A 20,710-nucleotide genomic window follows, 5' to 3' on the forward strand; every position below is an offset into this window, starting at 1 on the left:
CTCGGCTTTACCTTTGAGTATCCACCCATCCTTCCTCAGGCGCCCAATGAGGCCGCAGCCTCTTCCTGACGGGCGGTGTTGAACTCTCCCAGGAAACGGACAGGTACCTCGGACCAATGGTTGGAGATGCGGGGGTCCAATGGGAGAGAGAAATGGGTCAACCTGGGGTTTGAGAATGAGAGAGCCCGCACGTTGGGGCGGGAGGAGGGGGGGAGGGTGACGTAGGCGCAGGGGGTGGAGAGGGGCGGGGCGGGCGGCTGGCGGGGCAGCCCCAACCGCGGCTGGAGGAACCTGCGGACCGGTCAGCGGCGGCCAATGGGAAGGCAGGATGGTGCGGGGGCGGGCCCGGGCGCCGTGAAGCCCCGCCTCCTAGGGTCCGCAGGGCTGGGGCGGAGCCAGGTCCGCGTCAGGTGGTCCCGGGCGTGCGGACGGCGCAGGGGGCGGGGCGCGGCGCCGAGCGGTGAGCGGCGGCCGGCTGGCGGCACCGGGCACCAGCTGCGCGAGCAGGTACCCGCGGCGGAGGTGGCCAGGCCGCCCCAGGGGGCGAGCGCGAAGGCGGGGGCTCCGGCCCGCCGCGCCCCCATGCTGCGGTGAGCACTACGCGCTCCGCGCACTTGTAGCCGCGCTGAGCCAGCCCCAGCCCCAGCCCTAGCGAGCCGACTCTCCCCGCCCCGCCAGCCCGGCCCCTACCTGCGGCCGCCGTCGGGGGAGGGGGGTCCCCCCAGCTCTGCGGAGCCGCATGAACAATAGGCGGCGGCGGCTCCTGCGGGCGGCAGCAGCCCCGCACCCTATGGATCGGCCGCTCCATGGAGCCCTCCAGAGCGCTTCTCGGCTGCCTGGCGAGCGCCGCCGCTGCAGCCCCGCCGGGGGAGGATGGAGCGGGGGCCGGGGCCGAGGAGGAGGAGGAAGAGGAGGAGGAGGCGGCGGCGGCAGTCCCCAGGGAGCTGGGCTCCGACGCGCCGCTGCCCTACTGGACGGCCGTGTTCGAGTACGAGGCGGCGGGCGAGGACGAGCTGACCCTGCGGCTGGGCGACGTGGTAGAGGTGCTGTCCAAGGACTCGCAGGTGTCCGGCGACGAGGGCTGGTGGACCGGGCAGCTGAACCAGCGGGTGGGCATCTTCCCCAGCAACTACGTGACCCCGCGCAGCGCCTTCTCCAGCCGCTGCCAGCCCAGAGGCGAAGACCCCAGTTGCTACCCGCCCATTCAGTGTAAGGCGAAGGCGGGGCCCGGGAGCCCGGCGGGGAGCGGGGTGGGGGGTATGATGGATGCCTTGGGGTGGTCGCAGGGGGAGGGGAGCCCTCCTCGAGGGTTAAGCTTGGGTGGGCAATGATTGACCTGGGGGGGTGTGTGTGTGCGCGGGCTCGGGCTGCAGGGGCTTTGGCGGGTGCAATCAGTAAGATAGACATGCCGCAGGCCTCGCCTGGAACCTCGGGCGCTTGGGCTTCTTCACCTTCACGCGACCGCCTCAGCAGCAGCTCCTGATCCCACATCTTGAAGCCCCAGCAGGAGAATCTTCCTGTCTCCAACCTCCCCACCCCTCCAGTCTGGAAGGATTTTAGGCAAGCTGGTGGTTTCTGTCATAACATTAGTTCCCAAATCAGGGACCTTCCCGACCTCTTCTACCGCCTGTCCCCGCCCCTGAAAGGCATTTGCTTTAAAGGAGACGGGGGTGTCTCCCGCAGGGCTGGGCTGGCTCACAAGTCCCGGAAGCCTATGTGAACTCAAGGCTGAAGTATCTTTGAAATACGGTGTTGACTTCTTGGATCCTAATCTTGTATTTAAAAAGTGGTCCCTTAAGGAGTCTCAGCAAATAATGTGCTATAAGGGTGTGTGTGTGTGTGTCTGTCTGTCTCTCTGTAGGGGCAGGTGATGAGTGGAGAAATGATTAGCAAGGGAAAAGTATGTCATTCCCCCATGAGAGATCAGGAGCACAAGATATAGTGGCTAAGTCCCAGGGCCTTGACACCCAGACAATATATCTTCTCCTTTCTTCTCACCCTAGATCCTCGCCTATATTTGGTATTTGCCAAATCTCAGGGGAACCGTGCCCAGGGGTCCCTCCCAGGGCCTTTCTTCTAGGGTCCTGTTTTCACCAGTTTCCCAGGAGCTCCCCTTTTCCACACCCTGAAATGAAATTTTCTTTGTTTTTCAAAGGAGTTAAATTGCCATTAGAATCCTTTAATCAGTGATGCTAGGTGGTTTTAGAAGAAAGATGTAAGTATCTTCCGGTGCAGTTTACACTATTTTGTATTTGAGGGTTTCCGTAATTTCTTTCCTGTTAAAAAAAGTATTGTTAATTCACTTATATCATTGTTTATTCCATATTTTGTATACTTTGTCTCTTAGCTCATTTAAAAAAGTCATTACCAAGGGCCAACTTTAAACATTTAATTTTAAAATTTTATTTGTAACAGTTATTTTTCTGGTCCTGTAACTTATTTTCACCTGAACAATTATATCTTAAGATGTTTATTAAATACCATTTATTAATATCAAAATCATAACCTCTTGTTTTTCTCCTGTCCTTTTTTTATTGGTGCTTTGACTATCAAATTGATGTTCAAATGTTTAATTTCCTTTGTTTCTCTCTCCCTCTTATTCAGTTTAAAACTTCCTCCTTCTACAGTTAATCTTTATAATACCTGCAGGTGACAAATTACTTTAAGTTGTTCCTAGGTGTTACACCTTTTTGCCTTAGTGCTGGAAAGATCAAGGCTAAGGGTCCTAGCAGATAATGTCTCAAATAGTGTTGAAGATGAACTTGGTCACATACCGGAAGAGATGTTGGCCTGGCATGTTAGAAGACAATGTAGTTTTAAATATGTCAGATTTTGAGGGTCTTTGTGGGTGAGGTTTGGTGATTTTTTTTTTTTTTTTTTCAGAGACAGCTAATATCAGAGTAGAAGAGCTCTGTGAGGTTCATGAACGGGAGCTGAGTTTCTTTAATATCTTGTGCTCGCTGCTGTGAGAGCAGTCAGGAGCGAATGTGACTTAGGTGGGAAGAACCCATGCACAGAAAGCCAGGCAGGTCTACACTGTGCCACTTTAGAAGCTTCTTCTCCATTGGGTGCCCAGGACTTCACCCAGACAGTAACAAAAGTTACCTTGGAGAGAGTAGATTCTGATATCTAAAACTCAGATGATGAGAAAGTAGGAAGTACCTTGTACTTATTGAAAGAATTGACTTGAACAACAGCATTTGAAGGTCTTGGTAAGTTATTTTATTTAGCCACACTAAATTCTGATCTTGACTGGAATTAATTTTTGATAATTCAGAAAATTTAATTCTAGTCAAAAACCAATTAGAGTGCCTAGTGAAAGAGAGATACTGTGTTAAATACCAGGGGATAAGGAAATGAGAAGATGAGGAGGTACTTAGAAGTCACACGTGAGGGAAATTGGTGATGTAAATATATAATTTCAGTGCAGTGCTTTGCTCAAGGAAATCTTGAGCAAATCTTGGTGATCTGATAAAGGGCCTCTGGTCTGTATGCTGTGTCCACTGGTTCATTTCGTGTCACTCAGAAAATAAAGGTGATTGTTGACCTGGTCTCCAGAGACTTAGAATGAAATTGAGCCTCTGACAACTTTTCCCCAGTTACTTTTTTCCAACTTCCTCTCTGGGACGTGAATTTTGATATTAGATTGTGAATAGAAGGCACAAAGTGAAGTAATAATGTTCAGTTTTACTTTCAAATACTGCTTTTCAAAGTGAAACTTCTGTTTCAAACTTTAATCAAAACGGAAGAGGGGGAAATTACTAAATCTTGTGACAAAGAAAGCATATAAGAGTGATATTATAAATCATCTAACGTTTATAGAGCGCTTTTATCCTTTCCAATGTAGGTATTAGAGTTTAGCTCTCCACGGGGCTGACAAATATAAATAACCCAGGAGCTTGCTCATCTTCTTTATTTTAGTGAAAGATGGAACATGTAAAGTTCCAAATGTATCATCTTCAGAGATATATAACCCTAGGTATTACAAAAAAGCTTCTCTTACAGGAGAGTTGTGTCAGTTTTCAAGCAGGGCATAAATTAAGGGTATTACTAATTTACATTTCTTTTTCTTGCCTTCACTAGCAATATAAGGATGTATTTTCAGACATACTTAAGATTTTTAAATGAGTGAGGTATGTACCATTCACTTGCCCCAAACTCACCAGAATGTGCCTGTATATTTAGTTTCCAGGGATATAATTGAGAGGAAATAACATCTTGACTCCAAGACTGAAAGAGATAAGGTTTTTTTCCTGATATTCCTGGAAATATTCTTCCACAGAAACTGAAAAATGTGCTGTGTGAGAGTTGACCTGATTCTTACTTACAACCAGGTCTTGACTGGGGCAGGGAAAGGGAGGAGAGTCCCACATCCTCGCAGCTGCAGTGAAGGTCTAGTTTCTATCCAAAGGGACTTCTTAGCAGGGAAGGGAAAAGAAAGGACCCTCCCCACATCCCCCACTGTTTTGTCTTTCTTCTTGTAAGCTCTGTTCTGTACTTTTTCTGAAGGCTGGTCATAATATTTCCTCGACGAAATAGCAAGAACCTGAGAGTTTATGTTCTACCCAGAGAGAGATCATTGCTTCTTCGCCTTCCCCACAGAGGTTTTCTACCTTCTGTGAAATACCATTGGAGGAGCTGTCCTTTCAGCACCCTGGTTCAGAATCACATCTTTTAAATCCCCATATGTTTAAATAAATATCTAACACGTCCTGTGTGTTCACAGCTATGCTTCAGACCAGAGGAAAGAAGAGGGTGGGTACAAGAGAAAATACAACAGTTAATTCCCTTAAGGAGAGTTCAGATATTCAGTTGAGGACATAAGGTATGTAAATGCACATTTATTAGAAAGGCACAAACTTTTCATCAGTGAAAAATCTGGCAGAAAAAACAAGTGTTTCTTCCGTCTATGACCATGGGGACTCCTAGGAAAACTTACAGTTTTCTCCAAGAGGGTTTCTAATCTCTCTTTGACATTGGCATATTTTTCTCATTCATATAGATGAGATAAGGCAAGAATTAGTAATCAGTCAGGATTCATTTTAGGACCCAGAAACACTCAAGCTATTTTAAGCAGAAAATGATTTAGCACAAGAAGTTAGTTGCTTATAGATTTTTTTGGAAGGCTGGGGAGAAGGGGCTGTCGGCTGGACCTAGAGGACCAACTCCCAGAACATTGCAGACCTGGCCCACCAGGCAAGCTGCTGCTTCTCTAACTGAGATGGTACAGAATCAGGAGTTGCCATTGAAGCTGCTGACTTCTCAAACACCCTGTCGTAGTTGCTGTCCGATTAGGTGACTGCTTGGCCTTGCAACATTCCTTTCCACATCCACAGAGCTAATTGGACATCGACATGCTATTGCAGGAAAAACCCCACTTCTCCATAGCCATGCTTGCCAGAAGAAGCAGCAAGGAGATGGTCTCCGTCTCACTTCTGCCTTCTGAATCTTGTGCATCTCATTGGCTAACCAGCACTCTGTCAAGGAGTCTGGAAAATGTAGTGTTTTAGCTTTCTGACCTCTGTAGTACTGAAAGGTGTGCTGGAGGATTGTAGAATGGATGCTGACTGCTAGTCTGCAGGACCTGCCACACCATTTATTCTTCAAAAAGAGTGCTAGATGAGGTGATAATCTTTTGTATACCTAAAGGCAGTCCAACTAAGTTTTCCTAAGAGTTTCCTTTGTGCAGACTGCTGGGTGCATTACAAAATACAAATGATCAGCCCTAGATAGGATAGAAGTGCTATAGCTAAGCAAAAACAGAGTTTTGAGCCCCACCAGCATCTGAATGGAGAATGAAGGCTTCATGGAGCTGGCTGAGAATGGAAGAGAACAGTCAGCGGTGGGCAGTTCCTCTTTTGGTCTTGCCAAGAGTTCAGAAATATATCTTTGTGTTCTTATTTTTTTTAGCAAAGTGTGACTATTCTCTGTATTTGTTTCAGGAGGTCCAATTCAGTTTCTTCCCCCCAGATCTGAGTTTGGTTTATTTCATACTGAGATAGATTTTTTCCCTCATTTTACTTCCCTGTCTTTTGGTCACCAGCTGAATATTTGGCACGATAAGGACAGTGGTGAGTAAGGCAGACAGGATCCACCCTTGTGCATCTCACAGTCTAGCAGGACGATAGGCGATGAACAAGTAATTATAACCTTGTTGAGTCTTGCCAAATAGAGACTGCTGTGGAAGTGCTTGACTCGGGCCTGACCTCATTTAGTCGGGGGGTCAGGAAAAGTTCCTCTATTAGATTGATGGTTAAGCTGAGACCTGAGGGATGCCTATGAGTCAGCTAGGTAAAGACAAAGAAAGAGACTTAGAAGACAGAGAATAGGGTTTTGATGAGAGAAACATGAAATAGCACTTGGCTCGTATAGCAGCACCGTATCTAGCCCAAGATTTATAATCACTGGTGGTTATTATTAACTATCCACGGAAGCCTTTCTAAGCAGAGCTAAAGATAGAATCGTAGTACCGTAGATTCAAGCTCTGGATTTGGGACGGGGAATGAGTGGTTGGGTGTGATACTGGAAATCTCAGGGGTGGACCTGTGGCCCAGGTTACTGCTGGGGTAAGATGTTGCCTAGGAGACTCCTTCCTCAAGCATCTTAGTCACCAGGTCTTGGTAGAACCAAGTTTTGAAGATCTCCCAATTTCCTCCTTACTTTTTCCTCCTGTCATCATGGCTGCTGAGGTTCAGACCCTTGTGCTTGTGCTCCGGGGTTACTGCAGTGGCCTCCGTTTGCTGTTATATTCCACATGGCTGCCGGAGTTGGTTTCCTTTCTAAGTCACAAGACTGACAACACTCTCCTTCTTAAAGATACATGACTCCTACCGTTTACAGTGTGAAGTTTAAGCCCCTCAGAATGGCTTTAACAACATTTCATGACCTGGCTGACCCCAGCAAGGCTTTGAGCCTCATCTACCCTAGTGCTTATAATCCAGCTGCCCTGGACTCCCTGAAGTTCCTGATAGGCCATATACTCTCATGGCCTATGTTCTTTTTTTCTTTTTTCCTTTTATTGAAGTACAGTTGATTTACAATGTTGTGTTTAATGTCTGCTGTACAACACAGTGACTCAGATATACATATATATTCTTTTTCATATTCTTTTCCATTATGGTTTATCACAGGATATTGAATATAGTTCCCTGTGCTACACAGTAGGACCTTGTTGTTTATCCATTCTATATATACTAGTTTGCATCTGCTAATCCCAAACTCCCAATCCTTCCCTCCCCCACCCTCTGCTTGGCAACCACAAGTCTGTTCTCTGTATCTGTGTTTTTGTTTCATAGATAAGTTCATTTCTGTCGTATTTTAGATTCCACATATAAGTGACATCATATGGTATTTGTCTTTCTCTGTCTGACTTACTTCACATACGGTGATAATCTCTAGGTCCATCCATGTTGCTGTAAATGGCATTATTTCATTTTTTATGGCTGAGTAGTATTCCATTGTATATATATATCACATCTTTTTTTTTTTTCAACTAAATGCTATTTGTTCTTTTTTTTAATTTTTTTGGAGTATGGTTGAGTTACAATGTTGTGTTGTTTCTGCTGTACAGCAGAGTGAATCAGTTACACGTATACATATATCCACTCTATTTTAGATTCTTTTCCCATGTAGGTCATTACAGAGTATTGAGAAGAGTTCCCTGTGCTATACAGTAGGTCCTAATTAGTTATCTATTTTATATACAGTAGTGTGTATATGTATCACATCTTCTTTCTGCATTCATCTGTCGATGGACATTTAGGTTGTTTCCACGTCTTGGCTGTTGTGAATGTTCTCCATGCCCCACGGTTCTTGCTCATGACCTTCCCTCTACCTGGATTGTCCTTCTCCACCCTGATCGTCATTGCCTGATGAGATCCCTCCCACTCATTCTCTAGGGCCCATTTCAAATGTTTCCTTCCTTGAGAATCCCTTCCCCACTCGCCCTTAATCCCTGTCCTGCGGTGGGAATCAGTGATTTTCCTCATCTTTGGATCATACCGCTACTAAAGTGGTCTGGTTGTTGTGTGTCTGCCGCGGCACTGGATTTTATGCTTCTCACTACCCAGTATGTACACAGTGAAATGTGAATAAGTCTCATGAAAATGATCTCCCCCAATTTTCCTTTTAGTTAGAATGGTTGCCCTCGGTACAGGATTCTGCGTGAATTCCCAAGTGGAACTTATTTCATGAATGCGCATTGAATGCCTGCTCTGTGCTAGTCGCTAAGGATAACGTAACAGAAAAAAAGTGAATCACATTTCCTGTCTTTAGGGAGTTTATAGTGAGAAGACAGAAAATCTAAGTGCACAGACAACTTGCTGTGTTTACCCACCCAGGTAAATGGGTGATAAAATGGTGTTTTTCACATTTTTTTGACTTGCTTCTTTTTTTCTTTTCTTTCTCAGTGTTAGAGATTGATTTTGCGGAGCTAACCCTGGAAGAGATTATTGGCATCGGGGGCTTTGGGAAGGTCTACCGTGCTTTCTGGATAGGGGATGAGGTCGCCGTGAAAGCAGCTCGCCACGACCCGGACGAGGACATCAGCCAGACCATAGAGAATGTTCGCCAGGAGGCCAAGCTCTTCGCCATGCTGAAGCATCCCAACATCATTGCCCTTAGGGGGGTGTGTCTGAAGGAGCCCAACCTCTGCTTGGTCATGGAGTTTGCTCGTGGAGGGCCTTTGAATAGAGTGTTATCTGGGAAAAGGATTCCCCCAGACATCCTGGTGAACTGGGCCGTGCAGATTGCCAGAGGGATGAACTACTTACATGATGAGGCAATTGTCCCCATCATCCACCGCGACCTTAAATCCAGCAACAGTGAGTACGGAGAGATGAGGCTGGAGGGCTTACAAGCGCTTTCAGACTCAGTCCATGGCTTCGGTTGGAGTGGATTCCTCAGGAATCTTAGGGGGCAGTGAAACGCTTTGCTTAAAACCAGTCCCTCCTTGACTTGAGATGTAGGGGGTGGGATGAATGCCAGGAAAAATTGGTTTAGGAGAAGAAGAATGAGGCACCGGAGGGGGTTGGGATAATTCTGAGCTTTCATGAGCAGGCGTGGTTGGCAGTATGTAATTCTGATGTACTGTGCAAACAAAACATATAGATTTATTTTTCCACTTGAGGAAGGGGTGCCTGTGATCACAAAGGGGGTTTTCCTCTTCGGTGGAGCAACAGGTAAAGCAAACCAATACCACCTGTTTGCGTTTCTACCTAACTCCCCAACCTGAGGTCCCCACCAGAGAAGGGGTATAAGCCAGAAGGGGCATGTTGTTCAAGCTGGGAGGCCCATTCAGGTGGCCATTTCAACTTGGAGAGTGCGACCTGGCTGGTAGAACTACAGCCCTCCTGGTAGCCTTGGGGTGGTATTAATTAATTGTCATAACTGCCCAGTGTTTAATAGCAGGGAACTGAGAGGTAACTTTATTAAACATCTAGGACCCATAAATTGGACTGTAAAGCGAGTGTTACACATAATTACATGGCAAGTTGGTAGAAACTTCAGTCTCTTTCCTTGGGTGAATCAGCAGGCGCTGGGAGGATGCCGCTTTTGTGTGGTAATTTCGACTTTCCCTCGCCTAAACTGCATGGTAGAGAGGATACAGTTTGCTAAATGGCATATGCTTAAAATCACATTGAGCATCCTGTCCAGAGAGGAGGGCGTTAGGACTTTGGTGCCCCAGGAACTTCACTGTCTGCATCCTTCAGCTTTGAGCCCAGAAATCCTTCAGGCTTTGTTCTGTCCAGAGCTGTTCCAGATGTGGCTTATTTTTCTGTTGATGCTATCGTGACTCTGTTAACTTTAAAAAATACGTTTTAAATTACATAGGTAGTAAGTGTTTTTGTTGTACAAAAATTAGAAAGTGTAGATAAACAAAAAGAAGAGAAAGATCACCCGTCATGTTTTCCTCCCAGTGGTTACATTTGGCAAATTTTTCCAGACATTTAAAAAGCATATGTGGAGACTTCCCTGGCGGTCTAGTTGTTAGGACTCCGTGCTTCCTTCCACTGCAGGGGGCACGGGTTCGAGCCCTGGTCAGGGAAATAAGGTACCATATGCCTTGTGGTGCGGCCAGAAGATAAAATAAAATAAAATAAAAATAAAAAGCATATATGGCCTATATATACACAAGTATACTTTCTGGTTTACTTTAAAATAGCATTTATTACCCTTACCTCTCCTGCCTGCACCATCTTCCCCCTTAATAAAAGCAAGATTCATCCTTCTGAGAGTATGGAGCATTAGATATGTATTTTAGACGTAATGCATGTGAAGGATTTAAGTTGCATAAAATAAAACCTGGTCTCTCTTTTCCTTCTGCCATATTCTATCTCTTTACTGTATGATTATTCTCATCCCTCCTGCAAAATTCTGTTCTATAAATGTATTAAATAAGTTAAAATTTTTGGTGACCCGCTTCTCAAAATAATTTCTACCTAGAGATTGCTTTGGATGATGGGGTAAGCACAAGCGGATGCGTTGGTAGAAAATGTGATATAGAAGCTGAATTTTAAAATGTTTTCTTACATCCTTATCTGGGAGATAAGGCTAAGTGCACTAACCTTATGTAATTGAGCCCATTTAAAAACTTGAGATAGGATGATAGTAAAAGTTAATAATTTCCTCTGCGAAGTTTTAAATCTGGGTGTCATTTCAAGATGTAAGTACAAGGTTTTACCTTTTGTGACTTGCGTTTAGAAGTCTAGGCTCTTGTGAAGGAAAAGCTAACTTGCCGAGGTTATGCTGTTTGCAGGAGACAACAAGGGACCTGAATGTCGTTCTGTCACCCTGGAGACAAAACCCTGGTCCTTCTTTGTCCTTATGTGGGTTTTAGGATTGCTGAGGGGGACCTTCAGGTATAGTGTATGGTGGTAGAAGTTGGACTTACACATAGGGCAGTATTTTAAAGGACCTCGTCAAGACAGTTGAGGCCCTGAAATGTCCATAGCGCCCTGGGCTGCATGGGTGGTGCTGATGTTAATGCCTGCTATAAATCTCACATGTGAGTTGGGGTGGCTCCTTGACATTTGTCTGTGGGCGGGTGTTTGCCTGGGATTGAATTTATCCAACATGAGCCCTGATGACACCATTGCTCTTGCTCCATTGCTGTGTGTGCATGACTTGAAAATCATTTTAGAAATGTTATGCTGCTTGTTTGCCTCCAGTCTGAGTGTCATAACTTCTTTGTGTTTTGCAGACCTGGGGATACTGGCCAGGTTCTCTTGGTTTTTATTAGGGGCTCCAGAGAGTTGGATTTTGATCACAGTCACGTGACGGCAGAATTCTGTGAATTATATGTATTAGTTGACTTTGAACCACTAGAGAAAAGAGTGAAGTATATGGGGGGCTGTCTTTGTGTAAAAAGAAAGTAGTTGGTGATAAACATCTAGCTGTTACAAAAGGTTCAGTAAAAAAGTGATTTATTAAAATGCTTCATTATCCTGATGACCCACTTAAAAAAGTCATGTGCTGTCTGCCAGATGTGTATAGCATATAATATCCTACGTTCATATATCACCTGTAGTAAGTTGTCTTTGAAAAGAAGGCCGGGATGGGGTTTTAGAGCACCTCCACATGTCATCAGGGACCCAGGCTCCTGTTTTTCTCTCCATCATCCCATGGTTTGCATCTTGGGGCTGTCGTATGGTCCAAGATGGCTGGTGAAATGCCAGTTATTTGGTCCAAGTCACAAGCCTGAAGGAACAGGAAAAGCAGAAGCACAGAAGAAGCTGCTCCGGTGGCTGAGTCGACTCCCATTAACTTCCCAGAAGTCCAGCACAACGCATCTGCATGTATTCAGTGGCCAGAATGGAGTCCCACAGCCATGGCTAGCGCAGGGGCTGCTGGGAGATGGAGGATTTTATTCTGGATGGCGTGGAGCCTAGCTAATAATCAGGGTCTGTTACCAAGGAAGAGAGAGAACACGGCTGGTGGGGAAGCAGCTGGCAGTCTTACCACGGAATCTGGGGACGTGCATTGGGAGGATGTGTTATCCTAGATGTGGAGCATCTTAGAGCCAAACGAGCAGGCTTAGCCAGGCCCTGGGGCGTGTGGCTCAGACCCCTGATTTAACCGATGGTTTCTACTGCTTTATTACAGTGCATCGTTAACTTAAACATCTCTTCCTGAAACTACTCACTAAAGCCCTGGCTATAAAAGTGGATTTATGTGTCTCTGCTCCTCACGTTGGGGAAAACCAGCTACTTGATTGTTAGCAAAGGTGTAAGTGAAAGATGGTCTTTTCGTGGAAAGATTGTCCTTTTGGGGGTAGATAAGTGGATTTCAGGATTCTGGTTTAAGGGCATTTGGCAGAATAGCAGTTTAATAGGGGCCATTAAAAATAAAATTAGTATAAAATTGAGATATGTGAAAAAGCTTTGGAAAATGAAAAGCCTTACTCCAAGTCAGGGTAGTGTTATTACTTTTATTTTATTATTAAATAACTTCTTTCCTCCCCTTAGAAAGCACAGAAGAACATAGAGCTAAACACAGTGTATGTTTTTCCATTTTTTTGGCATTTATGCATATTTGTTTTCACCCCTAAATCTTACCCAGGAGACCCTAAGAAGTCCATTGCTTGTAGTGTGCTTTGTCCCCTCCCCACTGCCCCCGACTGCTTGGTGTACTGTGACCACTTTCTTATTAAATAAATGGTCTTCTGCCACAAGATATTTATAGGTTTTACATTATTCCACTGTTTAGATACAGTATATTAACTAAACCAAACCCCTGTCTAATCATCGTCATAACCAAAGCCCTAAATAATAATAATAGTAATAATAGTAATAATAATAACCACCACCAAACCCCTGTATAATAATAACAACAAGAAGCAACTAATGCTTATTGAGTGCTCTCTTTAGGGCAGGCACTGTCTTAAGCATTTTATGTGGCTTCTCATCTGATTCTCACAGCAGCCCTGCAGAGTGAAGACTGTGAATGTCTTTATTTTACAAATGAGGAAGTGGAGGGTCCGAGTGGGCAGCCAGTTCTCTAGGCTGTCACTGCCAGTCCTAAGACCAGATGTTGGGCCCAGGTCTGACTCCTCATGGCTGCACTGCTGCCGGCACTCTGCAGTGGGGCAGCCAGGGTGTTTCACTGCCCCCCTGTTTATTTTGTGTGACCCTGTAGTGCTTTAGTTTTATATAATTAGGAATAATATTCCTCTGCGCACAGGGAGCATCCACATTTCATTGACGTGTGATGAACTCATTCTTAATTTCATAGCCGGAAGAGCAGAGGTGAGCGGTGAACCGTGTTTGGTTTGGGACTAGCCATCCCTGCCTTCCTCTTTTCAAATGTCAACGTAAACTTCTCCTGGGTCTTTGCTGCCTTATCGCCCTCTTCTTCCTCTGAAGGCATTTACCCCTTAAGCCAAGCCGGTTTCCTCCTTCCCCTGGAATACACTGTGTACTACTTCCCAACCACTGGGCCCTCATCACACTTACTGTTGCTATGGGAATAACCTTGCTTTCAGGAGTACCCTCGCCTCGTCTCTCTGCCTATCCAAACCCTACTCACTTTCCTGTGCTCAACTCAAACCTGGCCACTTCTCCTTCCCACTGGCCTGTCACTGGAGTCAATGCTAAGTAGTCATTTGGTGCTAAATCTAGATGACCTGATAGTATGCAGAAGAATACTAGGGGGACAAGGGACCAGAGCCGCTAGTCCAGTGGCTGCAAGCTCAGATGCCTTGCATTCAGGGCCCATAGTCTGGGAAGCACCTGGTGTAACGCCGTAGGGCGTGGTGGGCATGATGGTGAAGTGAGTGCAGGCTCTACCCAGCACAGGCCATTGAAGGACAGATCGAAACACCATGCTGGCCTGCAGCCCGCTGCCCTGTCGCATCCCCCGGCCTCCTCTCTTTGTTGCCTGTGCTGTCAGGAGCATCTGCTACATCTCCAAATGGATTTTGTATCTTTAGCTTCCAGGCACATGAATGAATGAACGAGTGAAGAAAGTATCGCTTGAATTAGTCTACTTGCAGGATCTCGGAGGGTAAAGGTTCCCCTTGTCTTGTTGGAGGACATCCCTCATGCCTCACTCGCGTGGAAGTTGCTCTTCCTCCTCATAATCTCCAGGCCCTTGATCCTTCCTAATGTCAACCTGTTTCAGGCGCCAAGTGTGGCATTTTTTACAGGGCATTCGTTTCCAACCTCTAACGCCCCTGCCCTCTTCTTTCCCCACACCCTTCCCGGATGCCAGGCCCGAATAACTCTCACTGGCCGACGTCTCCCCTGTGGCCAGGTGCAGGCTGCCAGGTGCTGCAGGAACAGGCCACTCCCCCCGTCACCTGGGTCCACTGCCTGTCTGTCGCCTCCAGCCTCAGCTCTCCTTTTGTTCCCAGCTGTGAATTCCCTGCGGTTCTCCTCGCCACATCTATTCCAGTTTTGTTGAATTGTTCAGTTGGCTGATCCTCTGGCAACTGGATGCCTGGGAGCACCCCCCTGCCACCCAGCATGTGCTTTGTGCCTTTCTCCAGCCTTCTCTCAAAGTTCCCAAGGTAAGGAAGCGGAAGACCTGCTTTCTTAAAGTGTGAGGAGGACAGAGCGTCCATCTCGCCCTTGGCGTCAGGCTGGCTATCATGTTCTAAGCCCTGGAGTGCCCCCTGACCGGATACTGGCCACAGCCCCTGACTGCGTTTCCTGTGCAGAATTTCTCCAGGCTGAGCGTTTGCCTGCTGTGAGGCTTGTGGAGCTCTGTGACCCACTGAATCCACGCCCTAGCGTCCTCTCTCCTGTACACTGAGGTGGAACCCCTTCTTGCCTGAGGGATGCAGCCGCTAAGGCACAGGCATCCCGGCAAGGAGCCATGTGGCAGAAAGGACTTAGACAAGAATGAGGAGTAGCTGTTATTTTCCTATAGGAGAATGAGGTAAACTATACGACGTTCCCAGGGTAGATCTAGCAGGCAGCAGAGTATCAGGCAGAGCACCCAGTTCCCAGTTCTTTTCGAGAGGTGCCTCCTGAACGCATCCCCAAATGAGATACGTCCAGCAGCACCTGGCTCAGGCACTGCCAAGTCTCTCTCCCCATTTCTGCTCTTTGTGGTTCTTTGCTACAAGTTCCCTTGCACGGAGAGTTGGAGGATGTCAGACATGTTTTGAGAGTTTTTCCTGGCAAAAGTGTACAAGCACTCACTCAATGAATTAGACTTCTCCTTTGGTTACAGGAGGCTATACCTAAGGTTGGCCAACAGGTACCAGGCATGTCCCAAAGTATTGTGTTCAGTTGATGGGTAGCATTTTCCATGAGTACAGAGACACGTTCTGCACGTCAAGATAAATACATAAGTGAATAAAGCTGAAGTGAGGCAAATAACCAGTCAGGTGACTCAGCAGGAGAAGCTGGCGAGGCCAGGAGGTCTGACCTGCAGGCTTCATTGCACCTCTCGCTTCTTTAACTTTGCCTGGGAGCCTTGCTTTCCCCCTTTCGCTTGGCCGTGGCTGTCTCCTGTGCCGAGATGGTTCTCATTTGTGTGTCATTTTGAGCGCTTGGTGTTGGGACTATAACAGGAAGCAAAACCAGACACAGTCCCTGCCCTCGAGGAGTTCCCTGTGGGGTCACAGAGGAGGACCTAAAACCAGCACACACATGCCCAGTGCGAGCGTGGCTCTCCAGGAGGCGATGGTGCCCTGGACAATCCCCCTGGATTCTCTTGCCTCAGCCCTTTCCCAAAGTTTGTGGGGCTGAGGGACCCCTTCTAAGGATTCATGAGGGTAACTGCCCTCTTCATGGAACATTTGCCCTCATTCCCCCCAGCTTGCTTGGGGAAGCTGCCTACCTTTCCTTCCTCTGGTGACTCTGGGGACTTCTCTGCAGCTTACTCAGGGGCAGGGAGAAGCTTGGGGCCCTGGGCAGCATTTAGACACCTAGAAAGCCTGTGTTGGAGTTGGAGCAGAGGATTGTGTTGTGTGAAGGATCTTGGTAGGTATTTCTGGACTGTGATTGAGCCTTGAGCTTGGGCGAAACAGCCACAGTGAGGGGTTGGGTTCAGGGCAAGAAGGGCTTTGCAAGGTGTACGGGCTCTGATGTCCACATGATTCTTTAGTCTCTTCCCCGTCACCTCTGTTTCCTCTGATTTGAGCCACGATTGAAAGTCAGGTAAATTATTATGTCTTCCCTTCCCCACAATCCTCCCCAAGCAAATTTGGTAACAGCTAAGTAGCGATCTCCCCTTTTCGCAGGTGGCCTTTGGCACTGTCATCGCTCAGGGTCAAGATTTGTGCTTCGGGATCTCAAAGGAGACAAGAGCCTGCCTGTGTCTCCTTTTGTCCACAACTCTTGGAAAATTTTCCATTCCTGACTTGGTGCTTTCCCTCATTCCCGTGAGGTAGCTCAGGGTCACTTATGGATGGGGAAACTGGGACACAGAGTGGTGACAGCGGTCTGGTTGAGGCAAGAGAAAAATGTAACTTCTTCCCCAAATCACCCATCTCTTTACCTTGGAGTCCCTGTCAGGAACCCCATCGGCTTCCTGTTGAACCACACATACTCCTCTTATTAAGCAAGGATCTGTACAAAATGTGTGTAGGCTCATTTTGGGGGAAGAGGGTTACAGTTTTTATTAATCTAAGACTCAGAGAAGGTTATGAAGAAAGGATAACTTTCTTTTTTTTTTTTTGGCGGTACGCGGGCATCTCACTGTTGTGGCCTCTCCCGTTGCGGAGCACAGGCTCCGGACGTGCAGGCTCAGCGGCCATGGCTCACGGGCCCAGCCGCTCCACGGCATGTGGGATCTTCCCAGACCGGGGCATGAACCCGTGTCCCCTGCATCGGCAGGCGGACTCTCAACCACTGTGCCACCAGGGATGCCCAGGAGAACTTTTTAATTGGACATCTGGGTAAGAAGAGGATGGGGGCAGAGCACCGGCTAGGCGCTCCCAGGCACATCTGGTGATCTCGCTGGGCCTCAGATTCCTCATCTATGAAATGAGAGGTTTGGACAAGATGGTCCCTGAAGTCCTTCCCTCCCAGGACTGACATGATGTGACCTGAAGTGTGAATGTGTGTGTTTGGGAGTGCGTGATGACCACACGGTCTATCTGAGTCTGTGTGTCAGGCTACAGCACACCCAGGCTGCCCACTTCCTGGCTTCAGTGCAGGGGCCAAAGCTTCTGATGGGGAGTCTTCGCCAAGCGGTTCAGCAGGGAAGCAGCTGACAGGAGCCCACAGGTGCTCCTTTCCCCCTTTGCTCCCCGGGGCGTGACAGATGGCCTTGCCGAGACAAGATACTCTGGTCACATGAATCACGACGGGGACTCGCAGTACACCAAGGGCAGCCTTCATCCTGGAAGCAGGGCGCAGTCAGTCAAATGCCACTTCTGTCCTTGGAGCTAAGCGAGGGGCGTCCTGGTGTCTCAGAGCCCTGCTGCTGCTTTCCCACTCAGTTCTCTGAATCAACATAAGGCTTTTTCAGACGGTTTTAATCGTGTGCCTCTGTGCCCACTCCCCCACAGGATAGCGGGAGGCTGTGCCTGAGCAGTGCACTAGACGTGGCCGTGAGACACAGAAACGAGGCATTAAAGCTGTGGGTCACGCGTCCCCTTCTCTTCTAACTTCCTTGGGATTTTTGCTCTCAGTGGGAAACTTGGAGGTTTTGATTTGAGAAGGAAGCATTTCCCCCTTAAGCTTGGCATCGGGAGCCACTGTGGCCTGATGGAAGGAACACCGGCTTGGGAGTCAGAGACTGGGATTTAAACTACTTCTTGAGTCCCTGACATGGGGCACGCCTCTTGGAGCGCCAGGATTCTCATCTGTAAAATGTGGAGAAGACAGAAGAGAGCAGTGCTGTCTTAAGATGGCATGAAATGATGTCTAGCAGGTATCACCCAGGAACCACATTCAGTGAAGGGGCCACCCCTTTTCCCCCTCTTTCTATCCCTTGTTATTTTAGGCGTACACAGGGTACAGTTGGGTTTCCCTTTTTAAAGTCGTATGGGGATTTTAGGCAGCCCTGAGCTGCCTTCTCCTGAGTCAGCCAGGGGTAGTTTTATGGGTGGGCAGATTTGTTTCAGTGGAAGCCACAGAAAGGCATCGATCCCCTGCAGCTCCTTCCTACTGTGCGTGGGCCTCTTGTGGGAAAGGCCTGTGCCTCTTGCTCTCTCTGGACCCAGCCTTAACTGGCAGTGCTCGGCCCCCTGAGAAATGCTGCCTCGTCTTGTTATGGCCTTTGGCCTGATTGCATGGGACAGCTGGCCAGTTTTATGGCTCTGCTGGCCTCTCAGCTGATAATTAAAATGCTTTTGCCCCAGGAGGAAGGCAGTATATTCCTGTCGCTCCCTTGTCTGCTGCCAGGGTCAAAGAGAATGCCCTTTCTCATATCCCCCTCCTGGGTTCCCCAAATCAACTTAGCATTCTTGTGGCACAGTATCTTTTAAGACTCTGGAATATTCAGAGATTTTATTTTGAGCATTATTGTCTTTTTTTGGAAGGAGAATGGAGTGTGATTGTCTCCTTTCCTTCTCTGTATTGCAGCTTTATTTCCAAATCTGGGTTTGCCCAGCCCTTAAAAGATTCTCAAGAAATGTTTGCGGTTTTGATCATCACAGATTCCAGCCCTGTGCCTTTTCCCATGCATGAACCCCCTTGCCTCCCAGTGTCCCCCAGCGCTCCAAACAATGCCAAAACTCTCCTCCTTTAGAGCCCGCACTTGAGATGTAAACCCCATTTTCTGCTGGAGATGAACCCACGTGAGCTCTGGGTGACACTGGGTTTGAGTCCTGGCTCTGTTGCTAGCTGGGACCTTCAGAAAAGGATGTACTTGCTTAGTTTCTGTAAAAGTAAAATGGGAATAATCATAATCCCACCTCTCTCATTTTACAGGGTAGAAGTAAGGATTAAATAAAATCACCTAGGTGCAGCTCTTAGCAGTGCCTGGCACAAAGTAAGTTGTCCATATATCTAGTGATCAGTAGTATTGTAATTCCAGCAGCTATATTTATTCCCTCAGTATTTAGATCCACCATTTGTGATCTTGTACTTTTGAGTATAATTTGTCTTACACTTGCATTTTCAATATTTTAATCATATTTTCTCCAATTGCACTACAGATTTTTTTTTTCCAGTAAGCTTTTTTTTTTTTTTGGCCACGCTGCGCGGCTTGTGGGATCTTAGTTCCTCGGCAGTGAAAGTGCAGAGTCCTGACCACTGGACTGCCAGGGAATTCCCCTGCACTATAGATTTTTACAATACAAAATGCATTGCATACACATGGTCAAAATAGTACAACTGAAATATAAAGAAAAGTCAGTCTCCTTCCTACCCTAAATTTATTTTTTAGAAGCAAAGGAAATTAAGGGGTTTTTTGGTCTCCTTTAACAATTTTTTTTTCGTGAAAACAAGAATCCCAATAGAATTCTTTTTTTTTTTGGTGTTTGTTTCTTTCTTAGTGTTTTAATTTTTTATTTATTAAATAAATTTATTGAATTTATTAAAGCATAACATTTACATATAGTAAAGTATATATATCTTAAGCCTTGAGCTTGAAGAATTTATTTTTTTTCCTTTTTAAAAAAAATTTTATTGAAGTATAGTTGATTTACAATGTCGTGGTTAGTTACAGGTATATAGAATATACATATATATATATATTCTTTTGCAGATTCTTTTCGCTTATAGGTTATTACAAAATATTTAGTATAGTTCCCTGTGCTATACAGTAGGTCCTTGTTGATTATCTGTTTTTTTTTTTTTTTTTTTTCCTGTACGTGGGCCTCTCACTGTTGTGGCCTCTCCCATTGCGGAGCACAGGCTCCGGACGCGCAGGCTCAGTGGCCATGGCGCGGCATGTGGGATCTTCCCGGACCGGGGCACCTACCCGTGTTCCCTGCATCGGCAGGCGGACTCTCAATCACTGTGCCACCAGGGAAGCCCCTATCTGTTTTATATATAGTAGTGCATATATGTTAATCCCAACCTCCTAATTTATCCCTCCTCCCCCCACTAGGATTCTTGACAGCAGAGGTGTTGTTTTTCCGTCTTCCACCTTTCCCTGCTCCCTACCTCCCCCATCCCTCGAATCCTGCCTAATACAGGACTTGCATATGGCACTCCCTATGTTTGGCAGAAATTCCAATTTTGCTGTGAAATCCTGCCTTTTCTGTCCCTAGTTCCTTTCTGGATGGACTCAAACTCCTTTACTGAGTGAGCTGCCTTTGCTCTTGTCCAGCCCTGGCTTTTATCTATTCATTTCATAAACTTTTCAGGATCTTGGGACCCTAAGGAAGGGGTTCCTTGGAGTTGCTGGGAAGGTCAGAAGCCTACTGTTTGCCTCTGGAATCGCCCACCTCTGAAGGCTGCGTCTGTCTACCCATCCCTGGGAGCACGGTTGTGGGTGAGGCAGGGGCGAGACCTGTCGCCCCACCAGTGGGGCTGCAGGGCCCTGGCAGTGATGGGTCTTGTAGCTCAGACCTCTCCCTGCAAATCCTTGAGACTTTTGCAACCTGATTTGTCTGATAAGGCAGTGTAACAGGAAGAAGGATGATTGAAAAAAGACAAGAAGTTATCCCAGATTCCGCTGTGCGAATCTGGCTTTTTTAATGGTCATATATGATTTGCTCAGTATACCTCATCTTCTCCTGCCATTTTAGCCGTAGTGCACATTGCTGTCTGGACACTTCCTGTATGTTTTTGTTTCTGCATTCTGTTAACCTTCAGAACCCCAGAGGAAGGGGAAAGCGGCATGGCTGGGGAAAATAGTGATAGTC

General features: G+C 46.9%; 1 protein-coding gene across 1 annotated transcript in view; it reads left to right on the top strand.

Annotated features, from left to right (window-relative positions):
- The first annotated feature begins 473 nt into the window (after positions 1-473).
- Positions 474-20,710, top strand: part of MAP3K9 (mitogen-activated protein kinase kinase kinase 9) — a 77,462-nt gene continuing 57,225 nt past the window's right edge. Inside the window, exons 1-2 of the mRNA XM_067731848.1 lie at positions 474-1,209; positions 8,409-8,822. Of these exons, the coding sequence (XP_067587949.1) occupies positions 807-1,209; positions 8,409-8,822 (817 nt within the window). The 5' untranslated portion in view covers positions 474-806. The remainder of the gene's footprint in view (positions 1,210-8,408; positions 8,823-20,710) is intronic.

The sequence above is a fragment of the Pseudorca crassidens genome, chromosome 1, assembly GCF_039906515.1.
Source record: "Pseudorca crassidens isolate mPseCra1 chromosome 1, mPseCra1.hap1, whole genome shotgun sequence".
Classification (NCBI taxonomy): Eukaryota; Metazoa; Chordata; class Mammalia; order Artiodactyla; family Delphinidae; genus Pseudorca; species Pseudorca crassidens.